The sequence below is a fragment of the Phocoena phocoena genome, chromosome 12, assembly GCF_963924675.1.
Source record: "Phocoena phocoena chromosome 12, mPhoPho1.1, whole genome shotgun sequence".
Classification (NCBI taxonomy): domain Eukaryota; kingdom Metazoa; phylum Chordata; class Mammalia; order Artiodactyla; family Phocoenidae; genus Phocoena; species Phocoena phocoena.
Window position 1 is genome coordinate 43,331,027 of NC_089230.1, and position 26,099 is coordinate 43,357,125.

The 26,099-nt window shown below is 36.1% G+C and overlaps 2 protein-coding genes across 3 annotated transcripts in view; one reads left to right on the top strand and one right to left on the bottom strand.

Moving 5' to 3' along the window:
- Positions 1 to 721, bottom strand: part of KPNA5 (karyopherin subunit alpha 5) — a 45,947-nt gene extending 45,226 nt beyond the window's left edge. The window contains exon 1 of the mRNA XM_065888503.1: positions 673 to 721. The gene's annotated coding sequence lies outside the window, so the exon portion shown is untranslated. The remainder of the gene's footprint in view (positions 1 to 672) is intronic.
- A 1,413-nt stretch (positions 722 to 2,134) lies between these two features.
- ZUP1 (zinc finger containing ubiquitin peptidase 1) lies at positions 2,135 to 23,570 on the top strand. Of its 2 annotated transcripts, none has more exons than XM_065888974.1 (10): positions 2,135 to 2,523; positions 3,711 to 4,286; positions 7,193 to 7,303; positions 9,028 to 9,149; positions 10,738 to 10,906; positions 17,347 to 17,535; positions 17,820 to 17,985; positions 20,374 to 20,525; positions 21,624 to 21,844; positions 23,336 to 23,570. In XM_065888974.1, the coding sequence occupies exons 1-10, from the start codon at positions 2,508 to 2,510 to the stop codon at positions 23,381 to 23,383; spliced, it is 1,770 nt and encodes a 589-aa protein (XP_065745046.1). In that variant the 5' UTR covers positions 2,135 to 2,507; the 3' UTR covers positions 23,384 to 23,570. The 2 variants fall into 2 exon arrangements, with proteins under 2 accessions (XP_065745046.1, XP_065745047.1); XM_065888975.1 differs by having other exon boundaries at positions 2,206 to 2,463.
- The last annotated feature ends 2,529 nt before the right edge of the window (positions 23,571 to 26,099 follow it).

The following is a 26,099-nucleotide window of genomic DNA, read 5'->3' on the forward strand; positions in this document are numbered from 1 at the left end:
CTAGGGTGGCTGTTAGTAAAATTACAAGATCAGTACAAAGGGGAAAGTGCACCAACCAGAAGATCTAAAGGACAGAGCCGTTTGTTTACCAAGAGGGAAAGTCATTTTCTTACAAAATATAAATCACTGAATGTTGTAATTAAGAGACCTCAAACCAGAAGGCTTTTTTTAAAAAGGTGTTCAAAAAGCCGAAGAGTTAATGCCCATGTCATATTCTTTTGAAGTATCACTATCCCATTTAACAGCTTTCAACTCCTTTCATCTCTTATGCATTATCGAGGAGACACGATTAAATTTTCATCTTGGAAGTGAGGTGGCCGACTATTAGATAGAAACATCTAAGCCACGCTCGCCCGCGTCAGGACTGAGCCCTTCCCGGCACCTGCATCCTGGTGGAGGGCAGCTCGTAGAGGTAGAGGGTGCGACCTAACATGTGTAGGCCCCTGGGTCCGAACCTGCCTTATTCTGGACACAGTGAAACTTCTAATAAGCTGAGCCGCGGGACAGACTGCTGAGCCCCAGAAGTGACAGGCAACGTTTGACAAGACCATGTACCAAAAAAGGAACTACCGAAAAACAGTGGAGCAGAGCGGCGATAGGATGAGATCCTCTGCCTGAAGCTCCTTCAGAGGACCAGCCCGGCTCTCGGAGAGGCTCAGTGCTCCCCGCGACTTCGCCTCCTCAAGAGAAAGGTCCGGCTGCCACGCCCCCGCCACCGCTCTCTCCCTCTGGGGAAGCTGAGAAAATCCCGGCTTGGCCTGGTTCTGAACCCTTTGTAGGGTATGGGGTAGATCAAAACAGTGGCCTCAGGACTTAGTAGCTCCCAAAGGGACCAAACCCGAGGCTCACCCAACCTGTCCAGTGTCACTCCTACTTACCTATTAATGTGGCACTATCCGGCGCTCTGACTTTCCAGTCCCCAGCTGCGGCGTCTGCTGCGGTAACAGCGGGGTCACCACTCCGCCCCTAGCGATGAGTCTGAAGACCAGGCTCGCAACTCAAGATGGCGGCCTCCTGCGCCCCTCACCCGAGACCCCAAGGCTCGCCTCCCAGAAGCCCTTGCACGCGGCGGCGGCGGCGGCGGCGGCGGCGGCTGCGGCACTGACCAGCAGAGGGGGCGGAGAGAAGCGGAAGCCCCAGCGGCACCCACCCACTGGGGAGCCGGCTCCTGCTCGGACTCCGGGATTTTAACCCGGCGCGATTGCCGTTGCAGGAGTGTGTCCTACTGCCCTAGTCCTCCGTGCCAGCTCTCAGTCTTTCATTCACTCATTCGTTGGTTTGCTCACCCATCCATCCATCCACCCATTCATTTGTTCATTTTACAACGTGGTATATTGATGGAGGGCATAATCTGTGCCAGGCATTGTTTGATATTGGAGGTACAACAGTGTACACAACGGATAAAAATCTTAACCTCATGGAGCTTTATTTCCTTCCTTCCTACATTCTCTGCTCATTTGTTTCAAGAGTTTCAGTTAGCTATTTATTTAAATTTTTGTATTCTGTAACATCTGTGGATTTTTGACAAAAAAGTAGTCACTGATATATGAAATAAATAACTCCAGATAAAGTACTCTAAATTATTATAACACATATATAGCCTTGTAATCCACCCTGGGGTTGAACAAGCAGTATTGAAAACAGACTGTTTTCTACAGGTAGTGTTAGGCACAGAATATGCAAGATAAATAACACGATTCCTTCCCCGAAGAAATTTCTGTTTTCCATCTCTTGTTCTTTTCGTTCTCTTTTCTGAGAATTTTTTTGGGTTATCCTACAGCTCTCCATTGATGTCTTTTTAAAAATTCTGCTATTGTATTTTTTAAATCCCAAGAGCTGTTTCATATTTTTAATTCAGGGATCAAGGTAGCGTTATCTTGTAACCTTGAGGCAAAAACGTGTCTTTTTCATCCTCCATAGCTCTGAGTTTGGCACGCTGTGGCATTATAAGCCCTTTATTGATAACGTAATAGAGTGCTACTCAGTCAGGTCCTGGATAGTGGGTATTGTGGATTCGTGTAATGCCCTAGGACCTGCCCTCTCCTCGTAAATTAGGCGTTGGAACCTTGTCGGGAAGGTGCAAAAAAGACTACGACTCCCAGAATGCACTGCAACCCAGATTAGCGTGGAGCGGTGCATGCTGGGAGTCCTTCCCTTCCGGGGAATAGAAGAAGAGCTTTTTTGAATTCGTTCCTGGAGGCTGAAGCTTTTCGGAGTCCCTGGTTCTCTTCTCGGTTCACCGTGAGTCTCTGGGTACAAAGAGGGCCTGCCTCAGTCTTTTAGGCCGGGAAAGGTAATCGACGCCGGGCACGTACTCCTCTGCCCGCAAGCCAGACGGCGTAAGCCGCGGGATCCGAAGAGGAAGCCGAGCACAGGGCAGTGTGGCCGGCCTATGGCCGGCTCTCCAGGCCGGTAGGAAGTGACCGTCCAGCCCTGGTTCCCTGGGCCCAACGCTTTGACCCAGTTAGTATCGGGGCTGGTTTCCTGTCCTGGCCTGGGACGCTGGCATGGACCCTTGGGTGGGCTCTGGCACCTCTCGCCGGCCTCCGTACATCTCTCATCCCCTGTTGTGATCTAAGTGTTAGGGAGTTGAAGCGCATCCTTCTGCGTCCAGCTGTGTCCCAGCCCGGGGAACGTAGAAAATTCTCTGCGTGTGACGTTCTTTCCACTGGGGGTTTGGGAGAATTTTCATCTAAAATCAGAGACTATTTTCACTTACCTGAAGGGAAATGGAAAAAAGGACAAAGTTGGGAGTTCTTAGAAAGCTACATTTATTTAAATGATGGGAATAATTTACTTATTTTTCATTTCCTGTTTGTTTTCTGAATAGTTTTTAGCTGAACCGTAGTCTGTAGTAGAAAGGTTGTGATGGTGATTGCTTTTTGAAAATTACTTCTTAGCAAAATCACCTTTGTGTCAGTAACCAGTACTTTATTTGTCCGTAAAACCCAGAAATGACTGCTGATTTAGTACAACTCGTTTTGTAGACCGAACCTCAAAGAGGTGAGATATCTCACCTAAAATTATGAAACCTGAGATTATAATCCAGTTCTCTTTGACTCTGGAATCAGTGCTGTTTTCTATTATGCTCACTCTGCTTTTATTTCTTTGGGTGGAGAGTACAGCCTCTGGAGCGTGACTGGGCTAGCATTTTGGCTAACCATTTTCTGGCGCTGGTGACATATCTGAGCCAGGGTTTCCTCCATATAGGATGATAATAATGATGCTTGAATTGGTTTGATACATGTAAAGCTCTTTAACTGTTAACTGCTGTTATAAAGATTTGTTTATTTACCCAATTCATTGTTAATAACTTTAAAGTTTTTTATTTAGATATATCAGTTGGTAAGGTTTCTTCTCTTTGTTTTCTCTTACTTGACTTATTTTACCTGGGCAAGTTTATAAACGTTATTTTTTCTCTACCTCAGTCCAGAGACACTTTTTGAAATTTTTGAAAAATTATTTACTTTAATTTGCATTATCATTGCCTTTGTTTTATCGAAACCATAAACTTGAAATACAGTAGTGAAATTTTGGTTGAGATTTATAAATAAATTTGTGTATTTGAGGAACAGTAAGTACATTGAAAATTTCTTCATCTAAATAATCCAGTTATAAATAACAAATATAATTGCTCGAAATCATTTTACAAAATGTATTTTCTTCAACTCCTACTTTCAAACTTAAAATAATATTGTATTCTTTTCTAGTTACCTGCTGTACCATGCTATCTTGCAATATATGTGGTGAAACAGTAACCTCAGAACCAGACATGAAGGCTCACCTCCTAATTGTTCACATGGAAAATGAAGTTACATGTCCATTTTGCAAGTTGTCAGGTGTGAATTATGATGAAATGTGTTTTCATATTGAAACTGCTCATTTTGAGCAAAATGAACTAGAAAAAAACTTTGAGAGGATTAATACAGTACAGTATGGAACTTCCAATAGCAGGAAGGACAGCACCCTACAGTGTAGAATGGAAGTTAATTCAAGTATTCATTCAGCTTGTGCATCTAATCATCCGAAAATTTCAGCTCAAGGCCCGCCTAACAATGGTATTTTAAAACATAAAGGCTTTTATTCAGAGAACTTAACTGAATCTAGAAAATTCCTGAAAGATAAGGAAAAACAGTCTGACCGAACCAAAATTAAAGGATCAATTTATGAAGCAATGTATACTCCTCCTGAATGTCCATTCTGTGGAAAAATAGAAGGTTGTAGTCAAGATATGGAAACTCATGTGAAAACAGAGCATGCCGATCTTTTAGACACGCCATTAGAAGGTAAAGTATTCGTTTTATATAATAAATAAGTAGCAGTAGTCCCAGTTTAATATGTGGTGTCCCAAAAGTTGGTTTGTAAATGAGATCACTACAAATGTGTTTTCAGTTTGTTTATAACATTGTTCATTTGCCATTATTGCAATATGAAAATACAATAATGGAAAAGAGTTTTGATGCAAATAATAAATGTTTCAGCTACATTGAAAATAGTTTTAGAAACTTTCTGAGGAGAAATACACTCAGAGTCCAGTTTGCAGAGGCCATTCTTTTTTTTTTTTTTGCGGTACACGGGCCTCTCACTGTTGTGGCCTCTCCCGTTGCAGAGCACAGGCTCCGGACATGCAGGCTCAGCGGCCATGGCTCACGGGCCTAGCCACTCTGCGGCATGTGGGATCTTCCCGGACCGGGTCACGAACCTGGGTCCCCTGCATCGGCAGGCAGACTCTCAACCACTGCGCCATCAGGGAAGCCCTACAGAGGCCATTCTTTTATTTACCACCAGCCCAGTGGCATCTGAACTGTCTGGGACTCAGATTTTGTTACCAAGTTCTAGTTTGATTCTGTTATGATCAGAGAACGAACTTAATGGTTTAAGTTCTTTTGAATTTCTTGAAACTTGTTTTATGGCCTAAGGTATGGTATATGGTCTATCTTAGCACATGTTCCATAGACACTTGGGGAAAAAATGTGTGTTCTGCGGTTGTTGGGTCGAGTGTTCTATATTTGTCAATTAGGGTATGTTGTTTGATCGTGTTCAGATCTTCCATGTCCTTGCTGATTTCCTGTCTAGCAGTTCTACCGGTTTTTGGAAGGGAGTTGAAGTCCCTAATTATAATTGTGTATTTGTCTGTTTTTCCTTTCAGCTCTATTAGGATTTGTTCCATGTATTTTGAGGCTCTTTTATTGGTGCATACACATTTAGAATCATGTATTTCTTTGATACCATTGAGTTTTTAAGAGTAATTTATATATTTTGGATGCAAGTCCTTTATCAGATAATGTGTTATGCAAATATTTTTTCCTGGTCTGAGGCTTGTCTTTTCATTCTCTTAACAGTGTCTTTCACAGCACAGAAGTTTTTACTTTTAATGAAGTTCAACTTACTTGATTTCTTCTTTCATGGGTTGTGCTTTTGGTGTTGTATCAAAACTCTTTGCCAGACCCAAGGTCACCTTTCCCATGTTATCTTCTAGAAATTTTAGAGTTTTGAATTTTACATTTAAGTCTGATTCATTTGAGTTAGTTTCTATAAAAGGTTAAGGAGAGTGCATAAATTCATTTTTTGAAATTTAATAAATGCTATTTTTTAGGGAAGTTTCAGGTTCACAGCAAAATTGAGTAGAAAGTACAGAGATTACCCATATACCCCCTGTCCCCTTATCCTCACAACCTTCTCCATTATTCAACAACCCATACCAAGTGATACGTTTGTTAAAATCTGAATCTACATTGACACATCAATATCACTCAAAGTCCATAGTTTACATTAGGGTTCACTCTTGGTGTTGTATATTCTACAGGTTTTTTGGGGGTTTTTTTGTTTGTTTGTTTTGCGGTACGCGGGCCTCCCACCGCTGCAGCCCCTCCCGTCGCGGACCACAGGCTCCGGACACGCAGGCCCAGCGGCCATGGCTCATGGGCCCAGCCGCTCTGCGGCGTGCGGGATCCTCCCAGACCGGGGCACGAACCCGTGTCCCCTGCATCAGCAGGCAGACTCCCAACCACTGCGCCACCAGGGAAGCCCTATTCTACAGGTTTTGATGAATGTATAATTACATGAACCCACCATTTAGTATTTAGTATCATACAGAATAGTCACACTGCCCTAAAACTCCTCTGTGCTCCATCTATTCATCCTTCCCTCCCCCTGGCCACTGGCAGCCACTGATCTTTTTACTATCCATATTTTTGCCTTTTCCAAAATGTCATATAATTAGAATCATACAGTATGTCACTTTTTCAGATTGGTTTATTTCACTAAGTAATGTACATTTAAGATTCCTCCATGTCTTTTTATGGCTTGATAGCCCATTCTTTTTTTTTTTAAGCGTTGAATAATATTCCTTTGGATGTGCCACAGTTTATTTATCTGTTCACCTACTGAAGGACATCTTGGTTGCTTCCAGGTTTTGGCAATTATGAATAAAGCTGCTATAAATGTCCATGTACCGGTTTTTGTGTCGACAGAAATTTTCGATTCATTTGGGTAAATACAAGGGAATTCATGATTCTGGATCATATGGTGACAATGTGTTTAGTTTTATAAGAAACTGCCAAATCCTTCCAAGGTGGTTGTACCATTTTGCATTCCCACCAGCAGTGAATGAGAGGTCCTCTTGCTCACATCCTTGCCAGCATTTTGTGTTGTCAGTGGTCCAGATTTTGGTCATTCTAATATATGTGTAGTGCTATCTTGTTTTAATTTGCAGTTCCCTAATAACATAACATTTTCGGTATCCAGTATCAGCCAGGTCTTGGTCTTGTAGAGGTACCATTTCTTCTGTCTTGGGCATGCTCCCAACTAGGGCATTTGATCCCAGTGTCCTGCTTTTTTGCTGAATGCTTGAATTCTGCATGTCACCACGCAGTTTGGAGGGTACTGAGAATCCAGCTCCCAAAGTCCATATCTGAACCGGCCTCTACTTACCATTTGATTTTCCTTTTTCCTTTTCTTGTTTTGACTACGGAGCTAAATGTTTATTATTAATATTTTCCTTTATTGTAAGAGGTTTGTGCTTATGCTCAGACTTTCATCTTGACCCTAGAAGTAGAAAAATTGCTTTAAATCCAACTACAAAGAGCTTTTACTTATTTAATAAAGTTAGTGGGTAGTAGAGTCTTTGACTTGGCGTGAAAAATTTTAAGGTTTTAAAAATCAAACCAACTAAATTGTATCTCTAATACAGATTGTAATCAACCACTCTATGACTGCCCTATGTGTGGGCTCATCTGTACAAATTACCATATTCTCCAAGAACATGTTGACTTGCATTTGGAAGAAAGCAGCTTTGGACAAGGTATGCCTATATGTTTAAAGATAAGAATGTCATGATTTAATTTCTACTTCCTAGGATACTATCTACTTTTTAGATTAGTGTTATAGAGGGGGAAAAAAACCCACAGTGGTTAAAAATAAATCTGTCCCTTAAAAAATTCTAATACCGCTTCAACTTTTTTAAGAAGTTTTTTCACAGAAAAGTTATAAAGGATGAACTATTGTGACCAATGACTGAACTAGGGGTGTGAATCCAGGGTTTTGACCTAGAACATCAGTATTTAGAAGACAGTGAAATATTGTACAATTTAAAAAACCTTTTTGATTTATAAGTTGAGGCCATTCTTTCAGCAGCTGGAAGTAGTTGAATTTAGCATCTTGTCAGTAAAAATTGTTTATGAACTAGGAAGCTGCCATATGGTACATATAATTTTAAAAAGAATATGAACTATGAGACTTAAAAGTTTTTCAAGTGCATTTTCAGATGCTATTCTAGTTTCTTTATTACCACCTACTAGTTTTATAAGAGATTCTAAAGTTTTCCTCTGTCCCCTATTTTTTTAATAGTGGTATTGATTAAGTAATCATGAGGGTGCCTTAGAAGTGGAAAGATCCTATATGATTTTCACAATTCCATTGAAACAAAATGTAATGTAGACCTAAAGAGAAACCAATTGTATTCTACTGGATTTCAGTTTCTTAAGGTACATAGATATCTCCTGTTAGTGCAGGGGTTTTTAGTGTTCATTATCAGTGATCCTAGTACCACTTAGTGATGTCCAGGGACAGCATTACCTGCTCACTCAGCCTAATACGAAGATGAGAATTACTGGAGTAAAGATGGAACAGTTCTCTACTGTGGTGGTTCTTTACTAATTACTGTGGAAGAATAAATCTCTGAAGTTGAGAGTCTAATAGTTCTTACTTTGTTTATGATAAGCTTTGTATGGGTACATAAATTATTCTGTAAGCCTGTAGTGGGTAATGAGAGAAAGATATGGTCTGAATGAATCACTGTTGATAGCTTCAGAAGTATGCTAAGAATCAGTTTTGAATTGCATATTTCTACCAGTGGAAGTAGGGACAAATTAGGAAGATGTAGCAGAGCCTGAGAGATTTGAAAGGAAAGAAAGAATATTCAGATACATAATTAAACCATCAAATTGGGAGGTCAAGGAGATGCTGGCCAGAAGACACTCACTAATGGATCTGTGGGACACTGGGTAGAGAGGAAAAAGGGCAAGATGTTCCATAGTTGTACTATTTGCTTAGGGGTCAGACTGTAATTAATTTATAATCTAATATCTGTACTTTGCAAACTTATATTTTTACCTTCTTTATTTTTTCCTTTTCCCCCCCTAGTATTTCTTTTAAAAACCAATATGCCTTATTTTTGTTAATTAGGGGCACTACTCAAGGGTGCTACTTAATTTCTCTAAGTTCTGGTTTCCTTAGTAGATAATAATACCTAACTTCCTAAGGTTGTTATGAGGATCCAAATGAGATAATAAGAAGTGCCTGTCACAGCCTAAACACTCAGCGAGTATTAGCGATTTAAGTGGAGGTTATACCCTTACAGAAGCAGTTCAAGTTCTGCTAGATTTGTTCTCAGTGTTTCTGTGACATCGTAGTCATGAATAAATGGCAAAATATAGCATTTACTCCTTTTAAAAAATATGTAATAACATATAAGTGAGCCTTTATTTCAGTAGTTATATTATTCTAAACATTAAAATTTTATAATAGGTATGGATAGAGTCCAGTGTTCTAGAGATCTGGAATTGGCTCAACAGCTTCAACAAGAAGAAGACAGAAAGAGGAGATCTGAAGAATCAAGACAAGAAATGGAAGAATTTCAGAACCTGCAGGTACAAACATTAATAGCAATTAAATTATTTTCGTTTGGTTAGAGTTCTTATTTTTCAAACATGCTATCAAGCCTTCAGCCTATTATTTTTGTCTTTATTATACAAAATATTTTTTTACATATTTTTTTTATAGTTCATAACAGCCACCATTTATAAGTACTCATTCTGGTCATGTACTGGGGTGAACACTTCGTATAAAGTATCTTAAAATCTTCACTGCTCCATGAAGTTATTTTAGACTTTTTTTTTTAACAGCAGATGAAGAAATGGAGACATAAAGTACATAAGTAGCTTAACTTGCTCAGGGTTTGGCAGTATTAAATGGTAAAGCCTGGATATAAACCTATGTCAATGGGGAAAATTAGGAAATTGAGACTCAGAATTTTAAGTGTTTGTATAGGTACTTAAAACATAAACTTAGAATTAATGTCTCCTGAGTCTTAAATTCTTTTAGTGATTGCAATTCAGGCATTTAGAAAACCATTTTTAATGGAAAATGCTTTTTGATGATGTTTGAGTCTTCATTTTTTTAAGTGAGTGGTGGTATCTGTTGAACTAAACTGGTAGCATCTATTATATTTTTAATGCATTAAAAATTTTAACAGCTTTTTCTACTTTTTTCAGACCTAATTTGCTGTAGACTATGATGTCATCTGTGCTAATAATGCTCAATATAGTTTTTAAGTGTTCTTTTTCTATGTGCTAATAGGGTAATATATGAGTAAAAAGGGTTTATGATTGAATAGGTTTGAAAGTGTCCAGTTAAACAGGTTTGTGTACTTGGGGTCTTCTCAAAGCCTTTAATATACTAATATGCATTGTACATATCATAATCTTCCTGATCTTATTTGACCTCTGACTTTTTTTTCTCCAGTATCTTAGACATGGCTATTCTTCCTTTGGAATATCTAATTTAGGCTATTTTTCTCATTCATGATTCATTTATTTGCAAAATTATTTTCCCACCAGGATTCAGAGGAGAAAAGAAAGTTGGCTTTTCCTAAGTCTTCTTTGCCTTATATAATTTTGAAACATTTATCAATACAAAAACTTTTCAGTGTTTAAGGGAGTTTATTATGTAAGTTTGCAGGTTACTTGTTCAAATCTCAGAAATGTTTTCCATAGGGGCTGTTTTAACATATTATTGTCAGTGTGCAAAAACATAGTTCATTTACTACATAGAATGAATACCTGAATGAATTATGGATTAAGTAGGCCTTTGTAGGCTAGCCTAGGAACCAAATAACAAGTACTGACAGGTTGTCTTGAAAAAATCAGCAGTATGGTCAGAACTCATCTGCCTTTCACAGTACCATTAGTAGGAAGACAGGATTCTCTACTTTCCCTGCTACAAGGAAAACAAGTCTCTTGCCATGATGGTTGTTTGTAGAGAAAGGCTATTATTAACTTAGGGATTTTTTTGTGTGTGATTTATTTTTCATAAAAATCTTTAAGTTGACTTGTATAAATGTCTATAAACCAGAATGTTTCAAAATATATTTCCAGATATAAAAAATAGTGGGAAGTTTCCATCCTCATTAATGTAAAAGGACATAAAAATTAAGTCATTTGTTTTTATGTTCAATAGAGACAATATGGTTTAAATAATTCTGGAGGGTACAAGCAACAGCAGCTACGAAATATGGAGATAGAAGTAAATAGGGGAAGAATGCATCCATCTGAATTTCATAGAAGAAAAGCTGATATGATGGAATCACTAGCTATTGGTATTGATGATGGAAAAACAAAAACTTCTGGTGAGTATTTAAACATCCAAATCATGGTTTTAATATTCCATACATCACTGAAGTAATAATCAGAATTATTTGAATTTTGCTTAATTTTCATAACCCATAGTTTATATAGTTTTAGGGGAGACTGTGTGTTCAAGTAATTTTTTGTTTGTTGTTTTAAAACTCCTGAACTTTTATAGTAAATAATTCACTTTTATATTGTGTCAGTTTATTTGACATTTGGAAACAAACCTTTTAGAAAAGTTTTTAAGTGCTTACTATGTTCTAGACAATTGCTGTCTAGTAGAATGTGAGCCACATAAATAATTTTAAATTTTCAGTAGTCACATTAGAAAAAGTAAAAAGGACTAGGTGAAATTAATTTTAATATTTTTCCAGCATGTCCATAATATGTCAACATGTAATAGGTATTAAAAACTGTTAATGGGATATTTTACAATTCTTCAAAATCCAATGTGTATTTTACTTTACAGGGCATATCAGTTTGGACAAGGCACACTTCAGGTGTTCAAATAGCCACCTGTAAATAGTTTCTACCGTATTGTTCAGTACAGTTTTAGATACTAAGACCTTTATATATATTGTATCATGTAACTCTCAAAAGAAAAATCTTGTGTACTGTTCGATTTTTCTGGATGAGGTCATTGTGACTTAGGTTAAATTACTTTCCCAAGGTAAGGTTACATAGCTAGTTATTGGCCCAGCTGGTATTCACAATCAGATCTGCCTTATTCCAAAGAATGCCATTTTTCCTGATGTTTTTAACATTTTTTTTAACATATCTGTTAGTATAGTTTAAAAAAAACCCAAATTATATGGAAACAGCTTTGTTCCCACCACCCAGTTTTTATGAAATTTAATGTTTTAAAGCTGTAAACCCTTTCATATGTATTTTAAACCCCTTGCGTACCCCTCATTCATTCTGATTTCTGTCCTCCACAAAGGGAATCATTATCCTGAATTTGGTATTTATCAGTCTCATATATGTTTTAATAATTTTATCTTATATGTAGGTTTCCATAATAATAAATAATCTTTTATATTTTAAACTACATGTAAATTGGTATACAATATGTATGCTTTAATTGGATTTGCTTAAATATATTGCTCCTTATAACTGTACTTCATTCATTTTGATTGCTGTATAGAATTTCCTTGTATTACTTAGGTTGTTTCCAGTGTTTTATTCTTACAAATTGTGAACAGGTTTCCCCCTCAAGAGTTTCTCTAACATCCAGACTGGAAATACTAGATTAAAGGGTATTTGAATAATTAACTTTGTTAAGGGTATTATGGAGTTGTTTTCTAAAATGGTTGTAATCTACATTAGCATCAGTGTGTTCTGACTTATACTTTGTATCGTGACACCTTTTAAGTTTTGCCATTTAATAGGGCATGAGAGGAGGATACATCTCTTAATTGTATTTCTCGGATTACTCCTGAGTTAGTTTCTTCTGTAAATAACCTAGTCCCTTCCTTTTCCCCTTCTCTGTTGGGTTGTTTGTCCTTTTCTTATTGATTTTTGGAAGTCCATTAAGTATTCAGGATACTAATTCTTCATTGATTATATGAGGAGCAAATATCTTCTTCAAATCTATAATTTGCCTTTAAGTTTTGTACATGGTGTCTTCAATTAGACAGAATTTTAAATTTGAATATAATCGAATTTCTCAATCTTTCCCTTTATTTGTTTTCTAAGTGTCTTGTTTAAGAAACCCCCCCATCTTTGAGATCATAAACATATCCCTTTATATTGTCTTTAAATATTTATACCCTTAAAATGGATAACCAACAAGGACCTACTGTATAGCACAGGGAACTCTGCTCAATATTATGTAACAACCTAAATGGGAAAAGAATTTGAAAAAGAATAGATACATGTATATGTATAACTGAATCACTTTGCTGTACACCTGAAACTATCACAAAATTGTTAATCAGCTATACTCCAATATAAAATAAAAAGTTTAAAAAAAAGTATATATTTTTTTAAAAAGATAATTCCTTCACATTGATCATGGTATGTTTTTATGCCAACTGGAAGTGATTATAGCACATAAAAATCAACTCACTGTGATAAACCATAATATGGAAAAGAATATTATATGTATAACTGAGTCACTTTGCTGTACAGTAGAAATTAACACATTGTAAATCAACTGTACTTCAATAAAATAAACTAAAATTTTAAAAAATAGAACAAAAGAAAAATTTATGCCTGCTTTTCATATTCAGGAATTCCCTGGTGGTCCAGTGGTTAGGACTCCGCACTTCCACTGCAGGGGGCACAAGTTTGATCCCTGGTTGGGGAACTAAGATCCCGCAAGCGGCGCTGCCAAAAATATAAAATAAAATAAAGTAGCCATTACTAAAAAAAAAATTATACCTTGCTTTTCATATTTTGACTTTTAATCAACTTGGAATTTATTTGTGCATATGTCTGTGTGAGAGAGAGGGAAGGAGGGAAAAAGTTGAGTGAGAGAAAGAGAAGGTATGGATCTAATTTTTCCCCTTATTTATAGTGATACTTACAATACTAAGTTGTTATTGCTTATTTATCTCAGTACCACTTAGCAAATCTGTACTGTCTCCATGTATTTGTAACACATATGTCATATTTTCACATATCCATAGGTCTGTTTCTGAAGGCTGTCTTTATACTTCAAGGGTCTCCCTGCAGAGTTTCCATACAGGATAGGACTTCCCAGCAGATGTGTAATATGATGCATTAGGGTATATAGGAAGAAAATATTAGAACTTCTACTTGTCTTTAATTTATGGTATCCTTTAATTTCTGTTTATGCATATGTTTTAGAGTTACTGGAGAATATAGTAGTGTATGTATAATTTAAAATAAATATATCTGTAAAAGATTGAAGAACACTGACCTGTAACATACTGTGTCCTTTTTATTTAGAAGTAATCGATTTAGTGCTAAAGATTTTTTTTACTCCCTTCACTCATTTCTCCCATCCCCCCACATCCTGCCTCTGGCAAAGACCAGTCTGTTCCCTGTATCCATGAGCTTGTTTTTGTTGTTGTTGTTGTTTTGTTGTTGTGTTTTTAGATTCCACATGTAAGAGAGATAATGCAGTATCTGTCTTTCCCTATCTGACTTACTTCACTTAGCATAATGCCCTTAAGATCCCTCCACTGTTATAAATGGCAAGATTTCACTCTGTTCTGTGGCTAAGTAATATTCCATTGTATGTATGTATGTGTGTGTGTTATCTCTTCTCATTTTGTTTTTTGTTGTTGTTACATTACTTTTTTTATTTTTTTTATTGGGGTATAGTTGATTTACAATATTATTAGTTTCAGGTATACAACATAGTGATTCAGTACTTTTTAGATTATACTCTAAAGTTATTATAAAATATTGGCTATATTCCTTGTGCTGTATAATATATCCTTGTAGCTTATTTATTTTACACATAGTAGTTTGTACTTCTTAACCTCCTACCCCTATTTTTTTTTTTTTTTTTTTTTTTTTTCGGTACGCGGGCCTCTCACTGTTGTGGCCTCTCCCATTGCGGAGCACAGGCTCAGCAGCCATGGCTCAGCGGCCCAGCCGCTCGCAGCATGTGGGATCTTCCCGGACCGGGGCAGGAACCGGTGTCCCCTGCATTGGCAGGCGGACTCTCAACCACTGCGCCACCAGGGAGGCCCTCCTACCCCTATTTTGCCCCTTTTTCCTTCTCTCTCCCCACTGGTTAACCACTGATTTGTTCTCTATATATGTGAGTCTGTTTCTGTTTTGTTACATTCATTTGTTTTATTTTTTAGATCCCTCATATAAGTGATAACATACAGTATTTGTCTTTCTCTGTCTGACTTTCTCTGTCTGACTAAGCATTATTACCCTTCAGGTCCATCCATGTTGTTGCAGATGGTGAAATTTCATTCTCTTTTCTGGCTGAGTAGCATTCCTTTGCGTGTATGTATGTGTACCACAATTTCTTTATCCATTCATCCTTCAGTGGACACTTAGGGTCTATATCTTGTCTATTATAAACCATTATGCAGTGAACATAGGAGTGCATATATCTTTTCAAGTTAGTATTTTTGTTTTCTTCTGAAACAAATTGGCTTGCTGTGTCATATGGTAGTGAAATTGCTGGATCATATGGTAGTTCTAGTTTTATTTATTTGAGGAACCTCCATACTGTTTTCAGTAGTAGCTGCAACAGCTTTCAAAAGTATGCAAATATATACAGTCCTGTTGGACTGCTAGTATAAGGCCTGCTCACCAGGTGATATGGCAGTGTCCCCTGGATGACAGTCGCAAAAATCAGGGTTGCATACAAGTGTATGGGCTCTTTTCTGGAAGTTACTGGTAAGCTGGAGTAAGACAGAGGGAAAATGCCAAGGTGGCATCCACAGCCTTCGTTCCTTGAGAGCAGCTCCGTAGTCCACTAGATATGTGCCAATCCTGAAGCTTGCCCCCCAGGCTGAAGCTCTAAGACAAAAAAAGAGGCTGCCTTCAGAGAAAGACTTGGGGATATGCCTCAGTGTTCATCTGTGCAGTACCCTGGAGGTGGCGGCCTTCTAAGAATTGTCTTCCCGATTACCATAGTCCTGTGAGACCCAGTAATGCAAGCCCTCCTGGCCACCAGAATCAGGCCATCAGGGTGGCAGCTGTGAAAGCTGGGGTACCAGGCGTAAAAACCAGGACACCAGCCGTGTGTAAGGCTCCCCTCCAGGAGACACTGGCTCTCTGAAAACTTCCCTAACCTTGGGAAGGAAAAAGAAATCCAGATCCAGGAAATCCAGACTTCCAAATAAATTTTGTATTTTTTGTTAGTTATGCAGATGTTAATTGAAGCTGCTCTCATTTGAAGAGTCTCATTATTTTAACATTCTATATTCTATATAGAATAGAATTTAGCAGAAGGTACATTCATCTTGGAAAATATCTAAAGACATTTAGGTGCTAAGAAATAAAAAACTTTAATTATGAGGAAATTTTCCTTTAAAAGCAAGTGCTATGATGTGGTTACTAGGACAGTATTACCTACACAATGAGGCACCATTGAGTTAGTAATAACTATGCCAAAGTATATTAGAAAGTACATTACTTTTTTTTTCCTATTTTTCTGTTATTCCACCTCACTCTTAAATGTCTCTCAAATCTTGATCTCTGTATCAAAGTCTATGATACTGAATCTCACATTAATTTCTCTGAATTCCTAGAGTACCCATTCCATGCTACAACATTTAGTACTCAGTTATATAGCATTTTAATTGTTCTTTTTCTTGACGGTGAGTCTAATCTTTTTAAGTTCCCTGGAAATAGTTATAATGGTCTGTATTTCTGTCCTTCATAGTGTAGGCACAGCTACAACTCTTGGTTCCTTTAATTGTTTTGATTTATTGACTCTGCCTTCTTAAAGACAAAAACCCATTTTCCTATAGGATAATCTTCACTCAAGTAAAGTATTTAGTGATTGCCTTTTTGGTGCCATGTTCTATGTGAGAAAGTATGGGCTATCCAAATAAGATTTTCCTGCCAATAAGCTTCCCAGAGTCTGTAAAGTATACACAAAGAACTGTAGAATTCTGCCATGAAATATGACCAGTACCTAGGAGGCACAAGTAAAATGTAGTGATTGTTCAGAAAAAGAGGACCTTTCTGTTTGGGGTTATGGAATCAGGAAAAGTGTTTACAAAGACTGTAACATTTGCTTCTGAAGGTATCAGTAGGATTTTGAAATATAGGGAGAGTTACTAGAAGGAGGAAAGGGATAGAATCAGATGTACTCTGTCCTAACACCTTGTTAGTCATGCTATAGCACTTATTATAATCTGGGTCCAGGAGGTTTTAAAGAATCTTGTCATAATATTTTGTATCCTCAATGCTTAGCATAGTGCTAAGTATTTTAAAAGTGCTTAGTAAATATTGTAATTGAATGAAAACTCCATGGTCAAAATCATGTTCAGTTAGGCCATAGCCAAAATTGTGGCAAGAGGAGTGGTTTGAAATAAAGGTAGGTTAGATGATAGCCTGCTGTGGGCTTCATATACCATGGATTAAAACTATTCCATGGGTAATAGGAAGCTATTGAAGTTTTTAAATTGAGAGCAAATTGACTAGGACTGAGCTTTAGAAAGAATGATGTCCAGCAGAATGTATAATAAAATGGGGGGTCAAGAACATTCATTCAGCAGTGTACTTTTATGTGCTGGCCCTGCAGATGTAGAAGTGAAGGAAGCAAACAGTTTCAATTCAGCATAATAAGTAACATGCTAGTATTAGGAAACTCGCATAGTAGTAATAAATAAGCAGGACAATAACCAAGATTATATCAGTAAAAAGATAAAGAAGATGGAATCGACAGGATTTAGATGTGGCCCTTGAGAAAGAGGTTGATGTTAGAAATATATGAGACAGCCATAGAAAGATGATATCCCTCTAAACTTTCTAAATCTCTTTTTCACTTTAGGAATTATGGAAGCACTTTATAGGTATTATCAGAATGCTGCCACAGATGTGAGGCGTGTGTGGCTTTCTACAGTAGTGGATCACTTTCAGTCATCTTTTGGTGACAAAGGTTGGGGTTGTGGTTACAGAAATTTCCAAATGCTGCTTTCATCATTATTGCAAAATGATGCTTATGATGATTGCTTGAAAGGTATGTGAAATACAATACCCCGAACTTATCATCTGATAAAGTACATTTGACATGGAATGAATTAATATATAGTAGGCACAATTAATAGCTTTAATAAAGATGTATTTTAGTGGATATTTACATTAAAAACCTGAATTCTGGTTGAAGGAAGAGAAAATTATACAGTAGATGTCAGAAATACTGGCATAAAAACTGTAGGTTCCTGTAGAATGTATGGTGTACTGCTAAATGATATTATTCAGTACTTTACTGTCATATTACATATTTGCTTTGTATAATTTTAGGTATGTCAGTTCCTTGCATTCCAAAAATTCAGTCTATGATTGAAGATGCATGGAAGGAAGGTTTTGATCCCCAGGGTGCCTCTCAACTTAATAACAGGTTACAGGGAACAAAGGCCTGGATTGGAGCATGTGAAGTATATACACTTCTGACCTCCCTAAGGATAAAGTATGTACCTAAAAAACCAAGTTAATGTTATTGTCATATCTGGGAAATTTTTGTTATTGTGGTTTTTTTTTTTATCAAAGGGATAGTTAAAAAATAAAATTTAAGTAGCATTAAAATGAAAGACAGTGAAAACCAGCAACTCATTCCCCATTTCGTGTTCTTATCTATTCTCAAGTCCTGTCTCTCAGAGGCAGCTGTCACTTCCATTGTTTTTAAATAATATGCTTTCATGGCCTTTTCTTGGTTTGTCACTTTTAGACATTGTCTATTGCATTCTCCTTATATCTCCCATCTGTTTCCCCTCAATTTTTGTAATATGGTTAACTCTCAGTTTTTATTAAGTTAAAGTCAGGGTTTACATCATGACTGTGTAAATATTATTCATTGCTGATTTTATATCTTTCCTGAAAAGCTTTTTAAAATTTAAGAATTGCCTTTCCTTTTCCGTTTTACAGTTTGGCTGCATCATGGTCAAATTTTTCCAAAAACTCGATTTATCATGAAATCTGAGGTGCTCCTTATTCCTGGACACCTTTTTCTTGAAGCTGTCTTTCCTCTGCTCTAGTCTGCATTATTTGCCTTCTAGATCCCTTCCATAGCTCTAATCATGTTGCATTTCTTCACTGTTTTCTTGAATTGGGTCCTGGATTTTTCCTGGATTCCATGTCTCTCTCTTTTTTGGATTACTCTCTTTTGCTTGAACAATTCCTTTATTAGCCTTCTAAGAAAAGGTACCTAGTCTTATTACATAAGTGATAGTTTGTGCGGCTGTATTATTCTTAACCCAAAATCATTTTCAAATCAGATCAAGTTGTTACTCTGTTGACTTCTAGCAATCAGTATTACTAAAGAGAAGGTAAGCTGCCATCTGATTTTTGTTCCTTTGTGTATAACCTATTTATTTTCTCTGGAAGTTTTTTTGCATCTTTTCTTAGCCCCGATACTATGAAATTTCACCATTGGATGTGGGGCTTTGATTCATTGTGTTGGGCATTTGTTTTTCCTTTTGAATCTGGAATTGTAGGCTATAAGATCTCAGTATGGTGGTTAAGGGCTTAGACTTTTTGAAGTAAGATTGCCTACAATTGATTCTAGCTTTCTGCCTACTAGCTCTATGACTTAACTTGTCCTAGTCCCACCATTGATAAAAGAACATGTAAATAGTTACTGCTTCATAGAGTTGTAGTGATAATTAAATGAGATAATAATGTCCTTAGGACTATGACTGGCATGTAGTAAGAGCTTAGAGGTTAAATGTTGTTTGATAATTATGATCCCTCCATTTTCTTTATTTTTCTTTCTGGAACTCCTGTTAGTTGGCCACTGAACTTCTTTGACTTTCTTTGATTTTGTTTTACTATCTAAATTTACTCAACGTTATCTCCCAACTACTCTATTGAAATTTTTATTTTAACAATCATGTTTTTAATTTTAAGGGGTAATTTCATAGCATCGTATTCTTTTATGGTTATAAAATTTTTTTCCAACATTTTCTCTTTTTCTATTCCTTGCATTTTTCTGTATCCTCCATGTTAAATTGTTTTCATGTCTATTTATTTTAGTCTTTTCCATTTGGAAGGCTTTCTTCTAACTTTTTAAAATCCTTAGCTGTCTGTTCCTAAAGTGAAGAATGAGGCACTAAAAAGCTGATTGGCGGACCTCGGCTTTCAAGAGACATCGGAGATAGATGCTTATGATCATCTTTAATGGAAAGTTTGCCTTAAGCTTCATGACTCTATATTAATTGCTTTTACTTATATTCGACCTTCTTTAAAATAGTTGTTGAGAAGTGTAAATAGTGCTCCTGGTTAAAATAGTTTGGTTTATTCATGGTTGACTTCCTCTTGAGGAAACAATACCACCATGGTCTGTTGCCAAGTAGGAGATAGATAGATGGGGGTACATACAGGTTTTTTATGATCTTTACAGGTATTCTTTTCTTGTCTATTATTGAAATTTGAGAGAACTGACAGGAAAAATATTTAGGATATTTTTGATAGCTTCAAATGGCTGTTGAGGAATTATAATTAGAGGTCAGCTTCTAATTGATCATTGGGTTTAGAGACTTTGGAGTAAAAGTCCCTATGTCTCAGGTTATAGGTAGACTTTTAAAAATCAAGTATGACCCTCATTTACTACTAATGGAAGTTTTATATGTCAGAAAATTTTTGTAACTTTTATATCTGTCATCAACCTTAAAAGTTATTTAAATAATTTTCTCATAAAATAAGTTTTCAGATAAATAATAAAATTTTTATTTCTTCTTAAGAAAATGATGATGAAATAAAATTAATTCTAAATTAAGAATTTTTTGTATTTTATAACTATTGATGAAAATTTTTTTTTAATATTTTTCTAAATAATCCATTTTGTCAATTTTTTTTATAGGTGTCGTATTATTGACTTTCACAAGTCAACTGGCCCTTTGGGTACACACCCTCGCTTATTCGAATGGATAATGAGCTACTATTCTTCAGAGAGAGAAGGGAGTCCAAAAGTACTGTTTACATCTAAACCTCCTATCTATCTTCAACATCAAGGTTAGTATAACTTACAGATACTAAGTATAACTTATAAGACAATTTATTTTTATAACACAGGCAATTGGCTTTTGCTTTAGGATACGTTAAGATTCTGATAATTAATGGGAGGAGAGGAGTATTGTGACATTACTCTGATTTTTAGAGCTGTATTGTCATGACACATTCCAGTAATGGATGATGTCCTTGGTGTCTTCAGGGCCACCTGGTTCACTCTCCCTTTATTGTTCATCCTTTACATTTTCCAAGGCTTTACCTCACTTCAGTGAGGCCTTCCCTGACCATCTTTTTAAAAAATTCATCTTGTTATTCTACCCCCCTCCAACAATGGCATTTCCTATCCCTCTTCCCTGCTTTATTTTTCTTTATCTAACATGATATATATAAACTTTACCTATTTACCTTGTTTGTGGAGAATTCCTTCCTATTAGAATATAAGCTCCATGAAGGCAGAAGTGTTTGTTTTGTTTGCTTTTGTATCACTAACTGCATGGAATAGTGCCTGGCATATGGATATTTCATAAAATTTGTTGAATGGATGATTTGGATTGACAGGAGGAAGGAGAAGTAAATATTAGGAATTTCATTGTTCAGGATACAAGCTAGAAAGTTTAAGCCCTTCCCATTGAAATTCTAGTATGTATAAATTGACTCTTGTTTACCTTTTGGAACCATGAGACTTTTTGTTCTTCAGTAGGTAAATTTCAAATCCATTCATCTGAGATAATTTGAATAAGAAGGGCTATGGGATTAGGAAAGAAAAACTAAAATATACAGCATAGTGAAAGTAGAATTTTTTGCCGTGAAGCCTTTAGAAAACTAAAATTGAACAAAGAAAACTGAAAGTATCTTAGAACTGAAAGAACTCAGATAACCTATATGTCAGAGGGACTGACTGTATTTATATTCTAAATACACATGTGCACACACACTATATATAGAAAGTGTATATAGTGTGTCTATATATGTGCGTGTGTATATATAGTAACATATCTGTATATAGCTGTACATATAGGTAGATATCACATACGCACACACACACACACACACATATATATATATATATATACATATAGCTCTTACTTGATTTTTTGATAGGTCATAGTCAAACAGTTGTTGGAATTGAAGAGAGAAAAAACCGAACATTATGTTTACTAGTATTTGATCCTGGATGTCCTTCTCGAGAAATGCAGAAACTCTTAAAACAAGACATGGAAGCTAGCAGTGTCAAGCAACTTCGGAAATTTGTGGGGAATTTAAAACATAAGCAGTACCAGATAGTGGCAGTAGAGGGTGTTCTTTCTTCGGAGGAGAAAATTGTAAGTATCTAAATATTTATTATGTGAAGCTTGGACAGGTTGGACTTCAGAGTATAAAATTTTTAGCTTACTCCTAACACCTCATTCTGTAACATTAGGTTGGCAAAGATATTTTGTATGTCATTTAATTTCTGGAATGAACATCTTTAAATTTCAAATGGTACCTAATTTTGTCAAATATTTTACTTGGAGCTTCACAAAAATATTTAATTTTATAATACATAATTTAATTTTTAATGTCAGGGGAGTAATGAAAAATGGCAACATATATGGTAAGAAAAAGCTAACTTAATCCAAGGAGTTCTAACTCATATTGGTCTCATAATTACTGTTTATTAAATGTGATTCTAGTGATTCCTGAGGCTCTGTGTTAGGCACTTAGATATGTTGGATGAACTATTGGAGATATATATATCACACTATTGAGAGAGTGAAGTACTCTAATAGGACACATACACTTACTTATTGGATATATACAATTCCAGAAATTAACTTCAGTACAGTTACCTCTTTATCCCTTGCATTTAAGTGATGAGTAGTACATTATAGAAGAATTCCTAGGAATTGGAAACCCTCCACTTGTATAAACTGAAGCTATGTGGTAGCATATCAAGTCTAGAAAATACACAGTTCTCAAATCTTAAAGAAAAAAAATGTCCCTATTAGAGTACTTCACATTTGTTTCCCTCTAAAGAGAGAAGAGATAGAGCAGTAGAAAGGAGCGTTTATGAAGAATAGTAGGATCATGAGGGAAAGGATTAAAATTATTTGAAATGAGAGATAGAGCTAGAGTAATCTTTTCAGCATCACAACTTGGGATATACAGGCAAGGACTGTTTAAGAGGTTCTTCAGTTTAATTACGATACATTAGAGGTTTCTTTGCAATGACTTAAATACCAAAATTGCATTCATTTTTTTCACCCTATCATTAATTTGGCTGAATAAAGTTAGAGGTTCATTTTAACTGTTACAAAATACCAAGATGCTTGTTCACCAATATACCGATAACTTTTGACATCATAGGTGGGGTTAAGATGTTATGGAAAAGCCCGAGTGAACTTTTTGGCCTACCCAATATCATGGAGGCTAGCTGCACATTTTATTTAGCTGTTAGCTTTCTGGTCTTGGAAAGTGAGACCTTGGTGGTGTTTCTCTGCTTGTAGCCCCATCTCTATCTCTCCTTCTCTCTGCTTTTACCTGTCTCTGACTTTGAACCAGGATTTTTAATTTTGATTCATTATTCCATAAAAAAGGTGATATTTTCTTTTTAATCCTTTGTTTTGTCTTTATCTGGAATTTTCTTTAATTTTTTAATGGCTTGGCTTTAAAAATGTTTTTCCTAATTTCCTAAATTTGAAGTTGTAACATTCCTTAAGGAATTTTCATTACCTTGGAAAAAATTCCAGATTTTTTGTATAATAAAATTAATACGTATTTTAATTAATTGACTTCTCCCTTACTATTAATATTTTTTTTAATTTCTTTTCAAGGCCAGGAGACAAGCTTCTCAAGTCTTTACAGCCGAGAAGATCCCTTGAAGAAGTAAGCATTTCAGTGATTGTGGAATTTTACTTTATTTTCCAAATTCAGATATTAAACTTTTAATACAACATATGAATTCTCTAAATACTCCATTTATAATTTAATTTCTAAAATTCTAAATTATACCTTTTAGTACTCCATTGTTTAGTAGTTATTCCAATAAAATATCTTGTTTGCATTGTGGGTTTTATATTTCTTATCCATGTTTCAGAAACTGGTTTTGTATTATAGTCATATGACTATTTATTGGGTTCTTTCTTGTGTTAGGTATTCGCAGTATTTTGTGTGTATTAATTAATCTCCAAAATAGTTCTGTGAGACAGGTACTGTTATTAGCTTGTGAGGAAGCTGAAACTCTGAGAGATTAGTAATTTGCACAAGAAAGTGGTAATCATCCAGAGTGTGAACCCAGACTGCTCACCTCCAGGCTCTTACCATTATAGCATTCTGCTTTCTTCTGTTATTATATATGTAATGAAATTCCCTCCTCACTACTTAGAAATAACCTTAATATTTAATAGGCATAGCTCTAAAAAGAGGGATTTGCTTTTGTTAAATATTTACACTCATACTTTTACAATGGTGATGTAGAGTGTTGTGTTTAATGTGTCCTGTAGGAAAGAAACTTTCAGATTCTGTTGGATTTGCCATGTAAGGTTGCAAGCTAGAATCCTACTCTGGCCAATTTAAGCAGAAGAGAATTCATTCAAATTATCAGAAGCTCACAGAATACATAGGTAACTAGGGAGCTCTGCTAAAACAAAGGCAATAGTAGGGGCTAGAATATGGCATAATTTACAGCAGGGTCAATCAGGTTAGGAGCAGAGGTAGAATGTCTGCTCAAATTTCAGATTCCAGAGAGGGCACATCTGATTAGCATGTGACTGTATGCCATGGGACAGAGGCAATTTCTCAAAAGGAAATCCGGGTAGATGAAGAAATGGATATTAAATAACAAAAAAGAAAAGCAGTAAGTGTCTACTGCCCCATGAAAAAATGAACAAGAACTTATTTGAATGAAGTTCTATAAATATTATTTATGGCATCAAATACAGAAAGTTACACTCCAAGAATGAATAATATGTATAGCTGATTCACTTTGTTATACAGCAGAAACTAACACACCATTGTAAAGCAATTATACTCCAATAAAGATGTTTTAAAAAAAATAATGTGTATTAACAGCAAGAACTGACAAAACCATAACCTTCATAGTCTTAAAAAATAATATTGCCAGCTGGAAAATTCTGGAAGCCATCATTTCTAATATTCTGTCATCCAGACTGGTAAACAGGTTTCTACTCTATATCCCCATGCAGTTACGCTCCTTCATGCCATCATTATCTCTTACCTAGACAATGTAATAACCTCCTAAATGGGCTCCCTGTCTTGATCCTCTGTCAGTCCATCTTCCACACGGAAGGCAAACCATTCTAAAATACAAATGCGATTTCGCGACTTCCAGTTGAGTCCTCTTCATTGCTCATTGTTAAAATCCAAACATCCCACACAATCTGGGCCCTGCATACCTCTCCAGTTTCATCTCTCACCACTCTCAAAGTTTCACTCCTTTCAGCCTAAAGACCTTTGCCAAAATACAGCTGGTGCTGCCTAGGGCCTTTACCCGCTTAGTTCTCCTCTTAGAAGGGCTTCCACTTAGAAATGCTTCCTGAACTGCTCAAGTTTGGATTAAATGCACCTTCTAAGTGTTTGATAAGCAACGTTTCTCAAAGTATAGATTGCTGAGCTGCAAACCACCAGTCTATGACAAGATAATTATAGAAGTTACAATTGCTGACATACTTTTATTCTATTTCACACAGATAATAGCCATGGATTAGCAGTTGTTTTTTTTTTTAATTGGTTCTTCACCACAGAGTTTGACAGACACTGTCCTATGGTGTAATATTTGTATCACAATACCTGCTATTCTAATTATTCCCTCCTTGAATGTAAGCGCGAAGATTTCAGGAGCAATGTCTAGTTTTTAACAGTAGCCCCACAGTGCCTGGCACATCACATATAGAACTTAAAAATACTGTTTTGATGAATGGAAATAACTAATTTTAGAAAAGCAGTGGTAGAAGATATCAGTTTGAAGTCTTTGGATGTCCCAGCTAGCTGTCTGTGCAAATTGTTTTCCCTGAAATCAGATAAAACCGGTTTCTATAGGATGAAAGAAGAGTTACATTGAGACATTTCTTTAAGAAGCAACAAGCAAAAGAGTTAAAAAATTTGAATGTTCCCACAGTCTTTGAGCAGGTGGTGGAGTTACATACCCTCTCCCCACAGGGGGGGAATATATATAGAGAGATGTATATACACACAGTATTTGCATGTATATACACACAGTACACAGTATATACACACAGTATTTGCATACAATATCACAGATTGCTTAAGAACACACGCTCTAATTTAGTTATTTTCAATATTTTTGGTCTCAGTATTCCTTGATGCTCAAAAAATATTTACGTTCCCAAGGAGCTTTTGTGGGTTATGTATTTCCATGTTTGCCATATTAGAAATTCAACCTGAGACTTAAAAAAAAAGAGAAAAAATATAGAGGCACATATTCCATTAGCTGCAGCCATCAAAACAGTAATGTAAGAAAATGTCATTTAGCCTCTGAAAAATCCATTGAGTATCTTTCTAAAAGTACATATTAATAGTTATACATACAAAATTCCAAATTTTATATTTTCAAGGAAT